At 36.8% G+C, this 17,737-nt stretch overlaps 1 protein-coding gene across 1 annotated transcript in view; it reads left to right on the top strand.

Moving 5' to 3' along the window:
• Positions 1-16,956, top strand: part of THSD7B (thrombospondin type 1 domain containing 7B) — a 720,951-nt gene extending 703,995 nt beyond the window's left edge. Inside the window, exons 22-25 of the mRNA XM_006101466.3 lie at positions 368-450; positions 1,641-1,833; positions 4,933-5,020; positions 16,875-16,956. Coding sequence (XP_006101528.3) covers positions 368-450; positions 1,641-1,833; positions 4,933-5,020; positions 16,875-16,956 — 446 coding nt within the window. The remainder of the gene's footprint in view (positions 1-367; positions 451-1,640; positions 1,834-4,932; positions 5,021-16,874) is intronic.
• Positions 16,957-17,737: the final 781 nt, after the last annotated feature.

Raw genomic sequence — 17,737 nt, 5'->3', positions numbered from 1 at the left:
AAAATATATGTAGAATAAGTCTCGAGCTGATACATTTTATGCTCCTGAACTTAAATTGAGATGTCCCCGATTCTCTTACTGATGCTGGCACTCATAGACGTCACCCTCAAGCATAGCCATAAGATGGAATCATACCGCCAGCAGCAGGTATAAAAAATCTATAAATAGCTTCTGTGAGCAGAGCCTCCCATTTCTATCCATCCATCCTGGAGTAATCAATAAAGTAAGACTGGGACACATGTCAGCAAACGGATTTAAAAAATAATAATACTACTGTTACAAAGTGGCCAGTGCCAGAGAGAGCAAAACTGTTTTTTAATGTTTATCATAGAAAAATCTGCAAATGATGACAGGATTTCCTTTGTAGGAGGCTGCTCCCCGCAGGCACGGCCTGCGGCGATTCGACAGTGCAGTCCAGCCTGCAGAAAGCCTTTCTCCTACTGCACGCAGGTGAGTCCTTGCGGGAGGCGCCCACCGGGGCTTCCACTGCTGTGTTGCACACATGCGGCCGGATGCCTCCCAGTCACCGGAGCGAGCAGCAGCTCCATGTGCCCACGATACCATCTAGAGGCATTTGCTGGAGTAGTCACAGTGATTAAGAAACTCTTTGCAGGCAGTCTTTTTCTATAAATCTGCCTATAGGGAAATCTGTTTTTCAGATATCTAATTTATATTAGCTCTATTTACCAATAATTGTTCTCCATTGATTTATTTCTTGATTCTTAGCCTTTCATCTACCTACATTATTTTGAAAGTTATTATAAATGCATGTTTGTATGTGCTCAATGTTAAATTGATTACACTATAAATAGTATAGTGTAAATTTTTAGTTCATTTTAAATAAGTTAAATGCCTATGAATAAAAAGTATGTGTGTGCACATTCATACACACACACACACACACACACACATATATATGAACGTGTATATATATTTTAAAGCAGAAATCATTCTCCCATCTACCACTGCTCAGGAATTATGGAAAAATGTGCAGTGCACATATAATTTTTAAAGTTATGTCATGTTCCTGAAACAGGTTTCTTCTCACACACATGTGCCTTTGTGTTTTTCTCCCCTTGGGCTGCCCTCCTTGAGGGCAGAGCCAAGCCTACAAGCAGGGAGGTAGTTCAGACCAGTTATTGATCAAGGGTAGCAGGTGAGAGAGACATCCGGCAGCTGGGGCAGCAACAGAGCTCCAGGAGCACATAACTCTAAGAAGATATGCGCATAATTCCTATTGCTTTGCTTCTCAGTATCAAGGACAGGTTAAGTGAGTGGGCAGGAATCTAAACAGCTGGGGATGGGGGAAGAGTTGAGGACATTTTGATTAAATGCCTTAAACATCTCCACAAGAGAGAAAAGGGTGTAGTTAATACCCTCCCTTGACAAATAATTGTGATTTCATATTTGCAAGGTGTCAGAATTGTAAACCACTAGAAAAAAGCTGATGATTTATTTAAGGGTTGACTTTGAAATTCAGAAAGATGAATTATTGGATTTTCATCTCTTTGGCAAGACTGTTGCTGAAAAAAAACACAGAAATTGCCATGACATATGCAAATATCAACTGATTTCAGCACTTGTTATTTTTTGTCTACACAACTCAACGAGTAATCATAAAAATATCTTTTCTGCTGTAGGGCGGAGTGTGTGGTTGTGAGAAGGGTTATACGGAGATAATGAGATCGAATGGTTTTCTGGATTACTGCATGAAAGTCCCTGGCTCAGAGGATAGAAAAGCTCATGTGAAAAACCTTGCTGGGAAGAACAGACCTGTGAATTCAAAAATACATGATATTTTTAAAGGATGGTCTATTCAGCCCCTGGATCCAGGTACATTTCAGTTATGTGTTAAGAAATGTAAGTTTTCTTGTGGGAGATTAGGGTTTATGTTGTGACCAATATTCATGACTGAATGGAGGAAAAGGCAATATGGTCTCATGCAAGGTTTCCCAAATTGGGACATTGGATGTATAATGCACAATCTCTTTTAAATGTAAAAATTTTCATAGATTGTTGAGGATAAGTCTGCCAACTTCAGTCTAACAGATAATGAAATAACCAAAATATTAACCTTGAAAAATATTTTTCCATTATAAACTCTCTCTGCAATAGTATATGCTTCTACAACTGTGAATTTGTGTATATAATTTAAATTAAAATAAAAAGGTGGAATAGATTCTCCAGAACATGCAAATGCCTTAGGAAATGTCCAAGGACCTTATCTGGCTTGGGCAACACTAGAGAAGCAAAGGCAGTGGTCAAAGGCAGACAGACCTTGTTGCTGTCATGGCTCAGAATGTGCCTGTTTTGAGTATAATTTCTTCTCCTCTATGGACCTGTTTCTTCATTGCTGAGATCCATCTAGAGGCACCTACCCTGTAGGACTGTTGTGGGTAGAAGCACAGTGTCAGGCCTGCAGAGCTCAGGAATCGGTGGTTACTAAGAACAGGAATGAAAAGTTATTAGATGCTTCCATGTATCCTGTGGGTCTGTGCTTCCTATATTGCATGAATCTTCTCATTATGTTCTTGCAATCTAATGAGATGCTATTATTCACATTTTAGAGATTAGGAGTCTAAAACTGCCCACACACATTGATTTTACCAAAGTCACACCACTAGGAAGTGACAGCCAGGTTTGAAAGGCAGGTCCTTAAGGCCTTTACATAGCACTGGTCTCTGCTTCCCACCTTGTAAAGTGAGCAGAAAATGAACGCAGGATACTCTGCCTACCACACATGCCTCTTCTAAGAAACAAAATGTTGCTAATGACTGAGCAAAGTGGCATAGCTGATGGGGCAGGGAGAAGAAAAAAACAGACAAAGCTCAATTATGATGTGCTTAAATGAAGCAAAAACCAGAGCCCAGCCCCAATAACCCCTAGATCTGGTGGCAGAAACAAGATGTGTATTCCTCAACCAATTTTTAAGGATGATTACAATATCTTAACTCAATTTGATTCCCCTAGATGTCTGGGCATGCCATAAATGTGTGTTTTTTTAAAATCTTATTCACATTGTGACTAAGTTCTTTGAAGGATACAAGCAATGAAAGGTAGCCAGATTCACCTGTTGTTTGTAGACCATATTTCAGAAGAGAATGAGGGTGAGGTTCCAGGGAAATGAGTCTTCAAATCCACAAGTCAGGTCCTTAACCTTTGAGGAGTCAAAGGAAAGCATCAATAAGATATATGCAAATACACATGTGTGTCTATGTGTATGTATATAAGTATATATGTTATATATATTTAGTTTTGGAAAAGAGGTCTTCACGATGAGAATGTAAATTGGATCAACCTGTAGGAGGGCATCTGGCAATACAGATCATGCATTGTGACTGAAAATTTCTCTCCTAGCAACTCATCATACAAATATATATACTTATACCAAATAAGTATGTAAATGCTACCCATTACACGATTGCTTGTTATATAGCAAATGAGTGGAAACAACATAAATATGTGTAAATAGGATAAATGAGAAAAATACAATTAAGCAATATGTCATATTAAAAAGAATGAAATAGGTTTATGAAATAGAATGAAAATATGTGCAAATCATAAAAGAATGATATATAATTTGTGTCTTTTTTAAAAAATGTGTATATGTAGAAACAACTGTGAAATGATTCCCAAGGAAACTGGTAACAGTGATAGCGCTTGGGTCGGAAACTGAGAGAGAGGGGCAGGAAGACTTATTTTTCACTACACATCTTTTAATAGTTTGAAATTTGGCCCTATCCATTATGTTATTATAAAAATTATATTAATTCTTTTTTAAGGAATATGCCTTTAAAGGCCATGGACCACATACCTCTGCACTGGGGATTTAAAAGCATTGGATTCTCCTAATACTTCAACTCCCTTAGGCTTAGGGGTAGTAAGATTAAAGGAGCATTCTCACTCAGGGAAGGCTTTGTAAATTGTCATTGTAAAAAACTCAGACTGGGGGATTTCATCATTAGTGTTTCAAAGAGATCAGAATCAAAGCTTTGTAAAAAGATTTTCGGCCATAGAAAAATAGCATTGAAACCTCATCCTAAAACCAGATTGATGCTTGAAAGTGTCAAAAATTACTATAGATGGTCATATAATTGAACATATTATGATTTTATTCTAAAGAAGTATTTTCAACAAATTTTTATTGTTTTTTATCCTACAGAAACATTTAGAATTAGATGTTAAAGTATTTTTTAATCCTGCAGTTAATTACATTCATCTAATATAACAACCCTGTCTGTGTGTGAATATCTTTCAGAAAGGAATACAGTTCCTTTGCCAGTCCAATTCTGACTTTAGTTAACTCTATGCTCACATAAAATTTTAGAGTTCCAGATACAAGTCAAATATCTATTATTCATAGAAAAACATGCACACGATCAAGTCAGAGTTATCTCTTAGTAAAATGAGATAGAGTTCCAATGATCGGACTATTTGGTTAATCTATTTTTCTTTAACTTTAGCAAATAATCAAATCCAAAACAATGCATATTTGTACACATATGGCTATAATTTTATAATAATTTGGTAAATAGATTAGCTTGCTTGGTCATAACGTTTTTGTTCACTCATTATTCAGGAAGCAAAGTCAACAAAAATAGGCATAGTAATTCTCTTTGCATGCAGATTGTTTCTTAATAAATAAACTGACAATTTATTTTCTTGGCCTATTTATGTAGTCAAGATGTATTACATGTATAAGACAGCACACACATGAAAATAAATTCAAAATAGTTTACCAGTTGTTAGATTTTATGACGTAATGATTGCCAGTGTTTCTTTGGCACTGTGAAATTTTTGATAGATGATCTAACATTTGATAGGTGTCACAATTGGGTGTTTTGGTTTATGACTTGTGCAAGACTCAGAAATTCAGATGAGAAATAAAAATGTTGTATGCTAAGCTTGTTATTTTATCTCTATTTTAAACAGATGGCCGAGTAAAAATCTGGGTTTATGGTGTTTCAGGTGGTGGTTTTCTTATCATGATTTTCCTAGTATTTACTTCCTACCTTGTTTGGTAAGTACTAATTATTAGTTTATATGGGTAGCACGTTATACTGAGGAAAAATGTCAGGATCATTTACCCGACAAAATCATCACCAACAGTAAAATTGAGTGGGAGACCATTATCTTTATTATTCTCATTTGAAATAACGTTCTTTTAATTTTTATCAGTAGCTTTCAGCTTGGCAGCTGTTTTCACTGGCATCTCCCGCCACTCCAAGGGACTGATACTCGGGTTCCAGCCCCAGAGATTTCTTATTTTAATTAGTCTTATGTGTGGCCAGGCCATCTAGATCTTTTAAAGTATCTCAGGTAATTCTAATATGCAACCAAAGCTGACAACCATTACTCTAAATAATTCTAGTTCTTAACATTTTATATTAAAAAAAACAACTTAGGATGGAACTTTCTAATTTCAAAAGGAGGCTTATGCTTCGATGGTTTACTCCTTATATCCCATTCATCTGGAATGACTCGCCATGCCTCCCTGCTGTGACATTTACCCCTCACTGGTATTGGAGTTATTTGTATAAGCATCTTCCTCCTCTACCAAACCCTCAAGGACTTTGTGGGAAGGAGGAGAAGAGTTATAATTACTATACTTTATTGACATATTTTTCAGAGCACAAGTTTGATAAATGTGTATTGAACAAAGGAATAAGTGGATGAATAAATGAGTAGATAAGTACAACAAATAATGTATTGCTCATTAATTTTAGAGACAAATGTCAGGAAAATGTCTAATATTTATATGTCAAACAAAGTAAATAGATTGCCTTGGTCAGTCCTCACAATAATCTAATGAGATGTTGCTATCATTTGAAAGAGAGTAAATGATCCTCAGGAAAGTTAACTAATACACCTGAGGTCATCAGCCTGGTAAAATCTGCTCTGGGTTTGCCCAACCCCAGAGCATATGCTCTGTCCAGTCTCCATAGTTCCTTTTTCTTAAGTAATCCTAAAATGTCTTTAGACAGAATGCAGTGTTTACTGCTTTCACTTATTTTAGAGCTTCTTGATTTCCAAGTAAATTAAGGTACAGGCCTGGGAAAAGATCTAATTGATATCACAACACATAGCATATGCCCTGAGATATCAAAACACATAGCATATGCCCTAATCTATGAGTTGCCTAAAGAATTCAAACAGAGGAGAACAGTTTTAAGGATTTTATATTTTCTTCCCAAAATAAAAGGCTTAAAACAAAACAACTGCTATAATATGCCAGGTCTTTAGGTGTGTACTTTAGACGAAAGCAATCTATAATACATTTTGGAAATGCTTTTGAGAAAATATAGAAAAATAGTCTTCTTAAGAACCACTTTATTCAGAAACTACTGTGTATCTCTACCATTAGTGTTCAAAGTTTTTGAAATATTGCTGATGTTCCACCTCCCCTGGCAATAAAGATCTATGAGGTAATTAATGGGGATGGCCACTAGGTGAGTTCGTAGTTAATCCAGACATAGTACCTGGAAGTTACTCCAGATAATGACATCCATTCCGCCTTGTTCAGAACAACTTGGTAAATGGGCTTTTACTCGGCTGAACTTTGAGAGCGGTGCCCCCACTTCCAGAGGGTCAGCCTAAACAACAGACAGTTTCTGGCTTTCATCAAACTATTTAATCTCCACTGGCCTGACGATGAGTCGTTGTGGCTTAAATTCAACTGTGCTGAGAACTGCTAGCAGCTTGCCTGTCAGTTTAGAATGAGCTCACTTTTCTGGCTGAATGGCTTTATATTTTGCTAAGATGCAAATGACTGTGGAAGAGGTCACTTTAAAATGTGACCTTCAGTCAATGATCTCTCACAGCCAGGTTGCATGATGGATTACTAGTAGAGATGACTGGTGGTGGCCTATGTGGCAGCATTTCTGGGTCCTAATTTATGGTGAGTAAGGTGATCATAGCTTTTCTGATAACAAAATTGAGGTGAGATATGTATAAAAATAAAATGCACTTTTAATGAATATAGGGAACAAGAACTCTAAAGCAGCAGTTCTCAACCTGTGGGTAGCAACTCCTTTGGGGGTCGAATGACCCTTTCACAGGGGTCGCCTAAGACCATCGGAAAACACATATATAATTACATATTGTTTTGTGATTAATCACTATGCTTTAATTATGTTCAATTTGTAACAATGAAAATACATCCTGCATATCAGATATTTACATTACAATTCATAACAGTAGCAAAATTACAGTTATGAAGTAGAAACAAAAATAATTTTATGGTTGGGGGTCACCACAACATGAGGAACTGTATTAAAGGGTCGTGGCATTAGGAAGGTTGAGAACCACTGCTCTAAAGAAGAGTCTCCTGGGGAATTTGGGTCAGAGTAGGTAAATACTGTGCTCACATCACCCATGACCACATCAAAATTGCAACTAAATTATAGAAGAACCAGCATTAGAAATGAATCATCTGCAGACTAGCTGAACAGAAGTCCTATAACTAAAGAAGCCACATTGAAACTGGCCTGAACCTCTTTCAGTGGATTTTCCACACAAACAGACTGTCTCAGCTTCTGCTGCTGACTTTCCTAAAATCTCTCAAAGGTCCAAACAAGCTACAGCTAGCCTTGGCACACAGTGTACTTCTTGTGAAGCTGACTTAATATTACTCTAGTGGCAGCCTGCCTTTGTTCACATATGGCACCTCCAAACCCAGCACAGGTGGTGACCAACTGCAGATCACTTTTTAGCTGCTCCCACATGGCCCCAGGGTGGGCACATGCCAAGGCTGATCTTGGCCTGTATCAAGGAAGGGCAGAACCAACACCCCTCATGTCCAGCTTCAGAGCACCACGCAACCAGCTCCAAAAATGACACACCCAAGTATAAACTCAGCAGGCATCAGTACCCTGCTATAGCAAATCCATCTCCAAGGGGTTATCCTCAAACAAAAAGGACAGCTTGTCCACTGTCATCTTAGCCAGCCCTCACAGCTAGTCAGCATGAGAGTCAATCCCACCCACTGTTATATTAACAGTAATCAAGGCTCAACTACAGCAGGAGAATACACACAAGGGACAACTCTGGAACCCCTGGCTCAGGTAATCAGGGAGAATGTGCTGCTGGCATCCACAGGACACCTACTACATAAGGCCACTCTGTGGAGACTGGGAGATGTAGCAGATCTACCCAAAATATAGAAACAAACAGGGAGGCAGCCAAAATGAGGAGACAAATAAACATGTCCCAAATTAAAGAAGAGAGTAAAACTCCAGAAAAAAAAAGCAACAAAACAAAACAAAAAACAACACACTAAATGTGAAGGAGTCAAGCAATCTACCAGAAACATAACTCAAAAACTGGTTGTATGATCAATTAACTTAAGGAAAGAATAAGAAATCTCAAATGGAAACTTCAACAAAGAGAGAAAAACCATGAAAAAAGAACCAGTCTGGAATGAAAAATACAATAACTGAAATGAAGAATACCTTAGACTTGTAGTGGTTCTCAACCTTCTGGCCTTTTAAATACAGTTCCTCATGTTGTGACCCAACCATAAAATTATTTTCGTTGCTACTTCATAACTGTAATGTTGTTACTGTTATGAATTGTAATGTAAATATCTGACGTGCAGGATGGTCTTAGGCGGCCCCTGTGAAAGGGTCATTTGACCGCCAAAGGGGTCGCGACCCACAGGTTGAGAACCGCTGCCTTAGAGGGCGTGAACAACAGATTACATGAAGCAGATTAAATCAATGATTTGGAAGACAAGGCAGCATAAAACACCAAATCAGAACAGCAAAAATAAAAGAGAAGTTTTAAAAATTAAGGTAGTTGAAAGGACCTCTGGGATACCATCAAAAGTACCAAAATTTGCATCATGGGGTACCAGAAAGAGAAGAAAGAGAGCAAGGGATTGAAAACCTATTTGAAGATCTAATAACTGGAAACCTTAACCTGGCAAAGCAAACATTCTTACAAGTCCAGGAAGCAAGACAGTGTCAAACAAGATGGACCCAAAGAGGCCCACACCAAGACACGTAATTAAAATGCCAACAGCTAAAGACCAAGGAAAACTTAAAAGCAGCAAGAGATAAACAGTCAGTCGTGTGCAAGGGAGCTCCCATAGAATATCTGCTGATTTCCCAACAGAAACTTTGTAGGCCCCAAAGGATTGTCATAAACAAGGGTCCTCAAACTATGGCCCGCGGGCCACATGCAAATACAAATATTGTATTTGTTCCCATTTTGTTTTTTTACTTCAAAATAAGATATGTGCAGTGTGCATAGGAATTTGTTCATAGTTTTTTTTAAACTATAGTCCAGCCCTCCAATGGTCTGAGGGACAGTGAACTGGCCCCCTGCTTAAAAAGTTTGAGGACCCCTGGTCATAAAATATTCAGCGATGAAAGGCAAAGACCTAGAACCAAGGTCACTCTACCCAGCCAGGCTCTCATTTAGAGTTGAAGGAGAGATGAAGAGCTTACCAGAAAAGTAAAAGACAAAGGAGTCCATCACCACTAAACCAGTATTGCAAGAAATGATAAAGGGACTTCTTTAAGAAAATAAAAGATAAAAAATATGAGTAAGAATCTAGGAAAGAAAAAAATTTCACTTAAAAAGCAAATAATAAAAGCAGTAGATCAACTAACTATAACGCTAAAACAAAGATTAAAGGCAAAAGTAGAAAAACTATGTAAATTTACAACAATAAATGAATAGACAAATGAAAACACACATCAAAAAAGTAAAAAAAAATCATGATGAAAACAAAAGTGTAGGGGTGAGTAAAACTTGTAGTGATTTTAAAATAGACATCTATAAATATGTTGGTCTAAATGAGGCACAAACTAAAATTTACAAATGATTCACAAGAAAGAAGTCCAAACACAACACTTGGGAAGTCATGAACATACAAAAGAAGAGAGCATGAGAATAAGAATGAGAAAGCAAGAGAAAAGAACTACAGAAAACAGTAGATGGGGATAACCACATATCTATCAATAATCGCTTTAAATGTATTCAATGCTCTAATCAAAAGACATGGGGAGCTCAATGGATAAAGAACAAGTCCCATACATAGACTGCCTACAAGAGACCCATTTCAGATTAAAAATAAAAACCACACAAACTGAAAGTAAAAAGGTGAAAAAAGTTATTTCATGCAAATGGAAATTTTATGAAAGCTATCAGACTAAATAAACTTTATCTCCTGCTACAGTCTTACTTTTAAAGAAGGACACTTTATAATAATAAAGGCATTGATCCAACAAAAGGATATAACTCTTATGAATATCTATGCACCTAAATATATAAAACAAATAATGACATACACAGAGAAATCAACAGTAATAATGTAACAGTAGGAAACTTTAATACTCCATTGATATCAATGGATAGATTTTCCAGACAGAAAATAAACAAGGAAACAGTGGCTTTACTTAATTGATATTTTGAGGACATGTCACCCCAAAGCAGGAGAATATACATTCATTTCAAGTGTACCTGGAACATTTTCCAGGGAAGACCACATACTCAGATGCACACAAAAAGTCACAATACATTTACGAAGATTAAATTCATATCAAACTGTTTCTGATTACAATGATATCAAATTTAAAATCTATTAAAAGAAATAAACTAAAACCAACACATGGAGGCTAAATAATATGCTAGGAAACACTGAATGAGTTAACAATGAGATTACGGAAGAAATCAAAAGATAACTCATGGCAAATTAAAATGAAGACATGAGGACCCAAAATCTATGGGACATAGTCAAAGCAGTTCTCAGAGGGAAATACAAGAAAAATCTCAAATAAACAATCTCATTGAACACCTAAAGGAACTAGAAAAAGAAAAACTAACAAATCTAAAATGAGTAGTTGAAGAAAATAATAAAGATAAGAGTGGAAATAAACAAAATGAAGCCTTAAAACAATTTAAAAGATCAATGAAGCCAAGAGCTGATTCTTTGAAAAGATTTTTTAAAAATCAATAAACTCATCAAGGAAAAGAGAGTCTAAATAAATAAAATCACAGAGTAGCAGTAACAAGAAATACAAATTATTATAAGAAAATATTGTGAACAATAATATGTCAACAAGTTGGACAACTTACAAGAAATAGATACATTGCTAGCAATATACAATCTTTCAAGGTTGAATCAGGAAGAAACAGAAAATCAGAAGTAACAACTGCTAACAAAATCAAATCAGTAATAAAAGAAAAACTACCAATAGAGTCTTGTATCAGGTGGCTTTACAGGTGAATTTTACCAAACATTCAAAGAATTAATACCTATAATTATCAAACTAGTCCAAAAACTGAAGAGGAAGGAAGGCTCCCAAGCTCATTTTATGAGGCCAGCATTACACTGATATCAAAACCAGACAAAAACATTAAAATATCAGCAAACCAAATTCAATAATATATATAAAAGATCATATACCATGATCAACTGGATTACTGTGATGCAAGGTTGATTAAATATCTACAAATCAGCTAACATGATACACTGCATAATTAAAATGAAGGATAAAAATATCAATAGCTTCAGAAAAAAATGATTATATCCAGCATCAATTTAAGATAAAAACTCTCAGCAAAGTGGGAATAGAAGAAACATAATTCAACATAAAGACCATATATGCTAAACCCATAGCTAACATCATACTCAACAGAAAAAAATTGAAAGCTTTTTCTCTGAGATCAGGAACAAGATGCCTACTCTCAGCAATATTAATAAACATACTATTGGAAGCCTAGCCACCACAATCAGACAAGGAAATGAATAAATAAAACTGTCATTATTTGCAGATGACAAAATAATATATAGGAACAACCCTAAAGATTCCACCAAAAATTATTAGAACTAATAAATCAATTCAGTAGCATTTCAGGATACAAAAATAATATTCAGAAATAGGTTAAATTTTTATATACCAATAAACTGTCAGAAAGAAAAATTAAGAAAATAATTCCATTCACAATAGCATCAAAAAGAATAAAATATCAAGAAATAAATTTAATCAAGGAAGTTAAAGACCTATACTTGGAGAACTATAAAACATTGGAGAAAAAAAGTAAAGTGGATACAATTAAATGGAAGCATATATATTCCATTCATGGGTAAGAAGAATTAACATCATTAAATTGTACAGTCAAAAGCAGTCTACAGATTCAATACAATCCCTAATGCCAAAGATACTTTTCACAGAACTAGAACAAATAATCCTAAAATATATATGAGCCACAAAAACTCCAAATAGCCAAAGCAATCTTGAGAAAGAATGAAGTTGAAGGTATCGTACTTGCTGATGTCAAACTATTTTACAAGACTATAATAATCAAAACAGCACGGTAATGGCATAGATTACACAGATACATAGGTCAGTGGAACAGAATACAGAGCCCAAAAATAAACTGACACCTATATGGCCCACCAATCTATGACAAAGTAGGTAAGAACATACAATGGGGTTAAGACATTCCTTTCAATAAAGGTGTTTGGAAAACTGTACAGATACAGGCAAAAAAATGAAGCTATCCTAATATATATCTATATCTATCTCTATATCTAGATAGATAGATAGATAGATAGATAGATAGATATAGATATATATATATGAATAAACTTAAAACTTAAAAGAAAATACAGGCAGTAAACTCTTTGATATAACTTTTAGTAATACCTTTTTGGATATGTCTTCTCAGGCAAGGGACACAAAGAAAAAAATAAAACAAATGGAACTACATCAAATAAAAATGTTTTTGCACAGCAAAGGAAACCATTAACAAAACAAAAAGACAACGTACTGAATGGGGGGAGATATTCACCAATGATATCTCCGATAAGGGGTTAATACCCTAAATGTTTAAGGAAGTCACACAACTTCATACAAAAATAAAGTTTAATGAAAAGATGTGCAGAAGACCTGAATATACATTTTTTACAAAGAGAACAGATGTCCAATCCTATATAATAAAACCCTAATATGCAAATTGACTGAACAGCCGAACAACTGGTCACTATGACACGTACTGACCACCAGGGGAAAAATGCTCAATGCAAGAGCTGCCCCCTGGTGGTCAGTGCACTCCCACAGGGGGAGCCGCTCAGCCAGAAGCTGGGCTCACAGCTGGTGAGCGCAGTGGCAGTGGTGGGAGCCTCTCCCGCTTCCGTGGCAGCACTAAGGACCCCGGGGAGCGTGTCTAAGCCGGCAGGTAGACATCCCCTGAGGGGTTCCGGACTGCAAAAGGGCACAGGTCGGGCTGAGGGACCCCCACACCCAGTGCATGAATGTTGTACACCAGGCCTCTAGTATACATAGGAAAAGATACTCAATGTCACTAATCATCAAGGAAGGGCAAATTAACACCACAATGAGATATGTCCTTAAACCTGTCAGAATGGCTATAGTCACTAAATCAACAAACAACTGTTGGTGAGTTTGTAAATTTGTGTGACCACTGTGGAAAACAGTATGGAGTTTTCTCAAAAAATTAAAAATGGAACTACCTTTTGACCCAGAAATCCCACTTCTGGGAACATATCCAAAGAAACCAAAAAAATTGATTCAAAAAGACATATGCACTCCTATGTTCATTGCAGCATTATTTACAATAACCAAGATACGAAAGCAACCCGAGTGTCCATTGATAGATGAATGGATAAAGATGATGCGAGATATATATATATATATTTACTCAGCCATACAAAAGAATACAATCTTGCCATTTGTGACAACATGCATGACCTAGAAGGTAATATGGTTAGTGAAATAATTCAGACAAAGACAAACATATTTCACTTATATATGGAATCCAAAAGACAAAAATAAACATGCAAGTAAAATAGAAAAAAAGTCATAGATACACAAAACAAATTCAAGGTTGCTAGATGGGTGGGTGATAAAGTTGAAAGGATTAGGAAGTGTAAATTGGCAGTTATAAAAAATAGTCACAGGGACATAAAATACAGCCTGGGGAATATAATCAACAGTATTGTAATAACTGTATATGGTGTGACATGGATACTAGAGTTATCGGGTGGTCAAGTTGTAAGTTATGTAAATATCCAAGCACTACAGTGTACACCCGAAACGGATATAATATTGTATGTCAACTGCAATAGAAACAAAAAATGAAAGGCCTCCTGTTTACTGGCTTTGCAGAGGGCACCCTGCCACTCAGCTTCTCCTCTCAGCATGCTTTTGACTAGCCCAGCTCTGCAAAGCCACAGCTACCCAACACAGTACCACCATATTCAATGTTTGCCAACATCTGAGAACTTCTAAACTATAAAAAATTTTAGGTCTCACACATTCATAATTATTATTTTAGTATCTGACAATGGAGAGAGTACACAATATGAAAAATTCATCATATGATACCATCACAATGATTCCCAATAAACCTCACAGCCCACAAAAATCCAAGGCTTATGTATTAGGAGCCCCCCTCCCCTTTTTTCTTCTAGAGGTAGACACAGTGTTTGTAATTCTTTACATGAAACTGCTATTAAAATATCTGTGTAATATTTAGAGTGGAATTTTCCAGGCCCAGCTCACCATAGCTGGACCATATTAGCTGTCTCCAAGGAAAGGTTACTATCTCTTTATAAGATCCAGCTATCTCTTCCCCAGTCCCTAGAACTCAGCAATTCCATTTCACTTTGCCTAATTACATTTAGCAAATGCCAACTAAGAGTGGATTGCCAGAAATTCTCTGAAAGCAATTATATTTCTTCTCCCTCCCTTCCCGTGCCCTGGAAAAAAAATAGGTGAGAGAGAGGACCCCTACTGTCATTTCAGATGAATGTCCAGGTGTTCTTTCTAACATTAAGATAACCCCCAGGGTGGTATACAAGCTGTCACTTACAAGTTGCCCTAAACTCTTATTTGAGTATTTTCTTAGTCCCTTTAAATGTTTCAGATTTGAGTACTCAGGACCCAGTTTCAGTCTGGGTCCATTTTCCATACGAGAGCCTGACTCAACAACGTGACTAGAGCAACTGGAATATATGTATCCATTAATATACTACTAATATAAAGTCAAATTGAATGTTTGTCTAATTATGCAATAAATACCTTTTGGAGAAGTGGAAAATACACGGGAAGCAGGAAATTGGAGGCTGAGAATTCTAAAGCATGTTTCTGCCTTTCAACTTCCCTGGTTAGAAACTATTTGCTTCCCTCTCAGGGTGGTTCTGGGATTTATTGAGAGAGTTTATGTAAAATGTGTAGCTGTCCATTGAGCACCCATTGCCTGGCAGCTGTAAGGGTGGGGGCACCGATAGGATTCCTGGTTTCTTTTAATAGTTTATTTAATCATTTTAATTTATCTCTTTAGCTCCTATAAGTTGCTTTATGCCTCAAACCTTAAAATAAAATGTTTTTCTCCTTAAATTAGAACTTGAGCATTTTAAACTAGGACATTCTCCTGACAACCATTTTAATTTTATCAAACTTTTTTTAACTGTGGTAAAGTTCATATCAGAAAATTCACTGTTTTAAGCATTAAATGAAAGAAGCCAAATGACAAAGTCCACATTTAGTATAATTCCATTTATGTGAAATATCCTCCATAGACAAATTCACTGAGGCAGAAAGTTGGTAGGTGGTTGCTGGGCAGGATGGGGAGAGACTGCTTAGTAGGTGCAGAGTTTCCCTTTAAGGTGATAAAAATGTGCCCGGACCAGATAGGGGTGATGGTTACAGGGCATGGTGAATGTACTAAATGTTACAGAATTGTATACATTAACATGTTTGTTTTTAATTTAAATTCACTCAGAATATAAAAATTCATTCTTATGGATACACACAAAAAAGTTGTTTCTACCAGATGCCTAAGTATGGCCTGTGTAGAGAGAGATGTGCTGAAGAGGGTAGATGCACAGGTCTGGGTGTTAGTCTTGCTTAGAATCCAGGCTCTGCCACTCACTCAGTGACTAGAGAGAGGTTCAATAACCTCACTCATCCTTCTCTGTAAAGTAGCCATTAATCTAGTGCCTCCCTCTCAGGGTTGTTCGGGGATTTATTGAGATATTTTAGGTGAAATGCCCATCAAAGAGCTTGGCACTAACTATGCATTTATTTAATTAATAAGAGATGCCACTACAATTTGGAGACAGGGAGTGAGATGGCTCCCTGCTAATGAGAACAACCCAAAAGAGAGCTGGGCTCTAGAGGCAGGGCAAAGCAAAGGCATCGAGGAAGAAGGAATCGGGACGGTAGGGCAGTGTGTGGTGTAATTCAAACTATAACTGTTCATAAACACAGAGATTCACCCATACTAACAATCAAAGAGTGTAAGGGAGGTTGTTGGGCATGACTGTGAATTGGGAATGATACCAATTTCAGCTTCTCTGTGAGAGGGAACAGCAGCTCTGGCGAAGTTGGTGGCCTTAGGTAACACACACCAGGTGAGAATGGCTTTCCATGGTGCAGGCTCCTCTTAATTTTCCTGACATGCTCAGGTGACTTGGCAGCTAAATGTCAAGTTTCAGGCCAGAGCAGAAGAGTGTTTACTTAAAAACAAGACCAGGGTAAGGCACCAGATTCTGGCTACTCCAGCAGCCTAGGATGTTAAACATCTGCAACATGAAGGTTGCAATAGCTGAGGAATTAGTGAGCCGCAGATGTTCACATTACCGTGTATAAAAAGGCACAAGAAAGAAAGTAGCCCTCTACCAAGTTCACTGTTTCCACTAAACTCTTTCTAAGATTTTGAAAGCAGGAGGCTTCTCCTAAAAATAGCATTAAAGTAGACAAGTAAGAAAACCCCAAGTCCAGAGAAAATAATATTTTGTCATTGAACTGATTGAATTTCTAAACCTCACAATTGTCTTTGGCAGATGAAACAGAGCTCTGTGAACTTTCTTTATCTCAGGAATTCTTTTCCCTTTGCAGCAAGAAGCCAAAACCACATCAAAGCACACCTCCCCAACAGAAGCCTCTGACCTTCGCCTACGATGGAGACTTAGACATGTAACCTGAAAAGGAAATCCAAATGTAGACATCGACTGCCTTAACTGCTTTCTCTTTTGTAGCTCTCAGACTTCTCAGTTTTTTGAGGAATCTCACAGTGTGATATATTAGGCAGAATACAAATACTGCAAAAGTAATATTGCCTCAACTTCATTTGGATATGGAGTCAAGGATTATTCAGTCTGCCATTTTGGTTTCAAGTTGTTTGTGGGTGTGTTTAATTTTTTTTATTTTCTCAAGGGACCTGAAAATCCTTCTCTTCCCTTTTGGAAAAGGGAGGAAGAAAACGTGATGGAATTCCCACAGACTTGAGTAATCTTTATCTTCTGCAGCATGATGACAATCCAGAGGAAAGTCCAATCAAGACATTTACTATAAATGGCGAGTTTGACACTGCATTGTTACGCACTATATTAGTGCAAATCTTTCTTCTTTCCATATTTCAACACTGAGTTTTCTAGAGTTTACATTAGTTCAGAGACCTTCAAATTGCATTGACTATTTTCATGAACACAGAGGGAATGGGCTGCCATTTCAGAAATTCTCTGAGTTTTTACCTTTGAATATTGTATTTTGTTTTGTAGCCAGGGGATGATGGCACTTCGTGGGTTGCATCTATTGAAAGAAATGGAGTGTGCATAATTGACGAACTAGATGAAAGCTGGGTGGTTTCTAAATGAAATGTGTATTGAGTGTGATGGGGTACAAATGAACTAGGTGGTCATATTGGAGAATGAGGTAGATTATTTGATTACTAAAACTGCATTTTAACAAAACTTAGCAAC

This window comes from Myotis lucifugus, unplaced genomic scaffold (genome assembly GCF_000147115.1).
Source record: "Myotis lucifugus unplaced genomic scaffold, Myoluc2.0 scaffold_364, whole genome shotgun sequence".
NCBI lineage: Eukaryota > Metazoa > Chordata > Mammalia > Chiroptera > Vespertilionidae > Myotis > Myotis lucifugus.
This window is presented reverse-complemented; position numbering and strand designations above follow the sequence as displayed.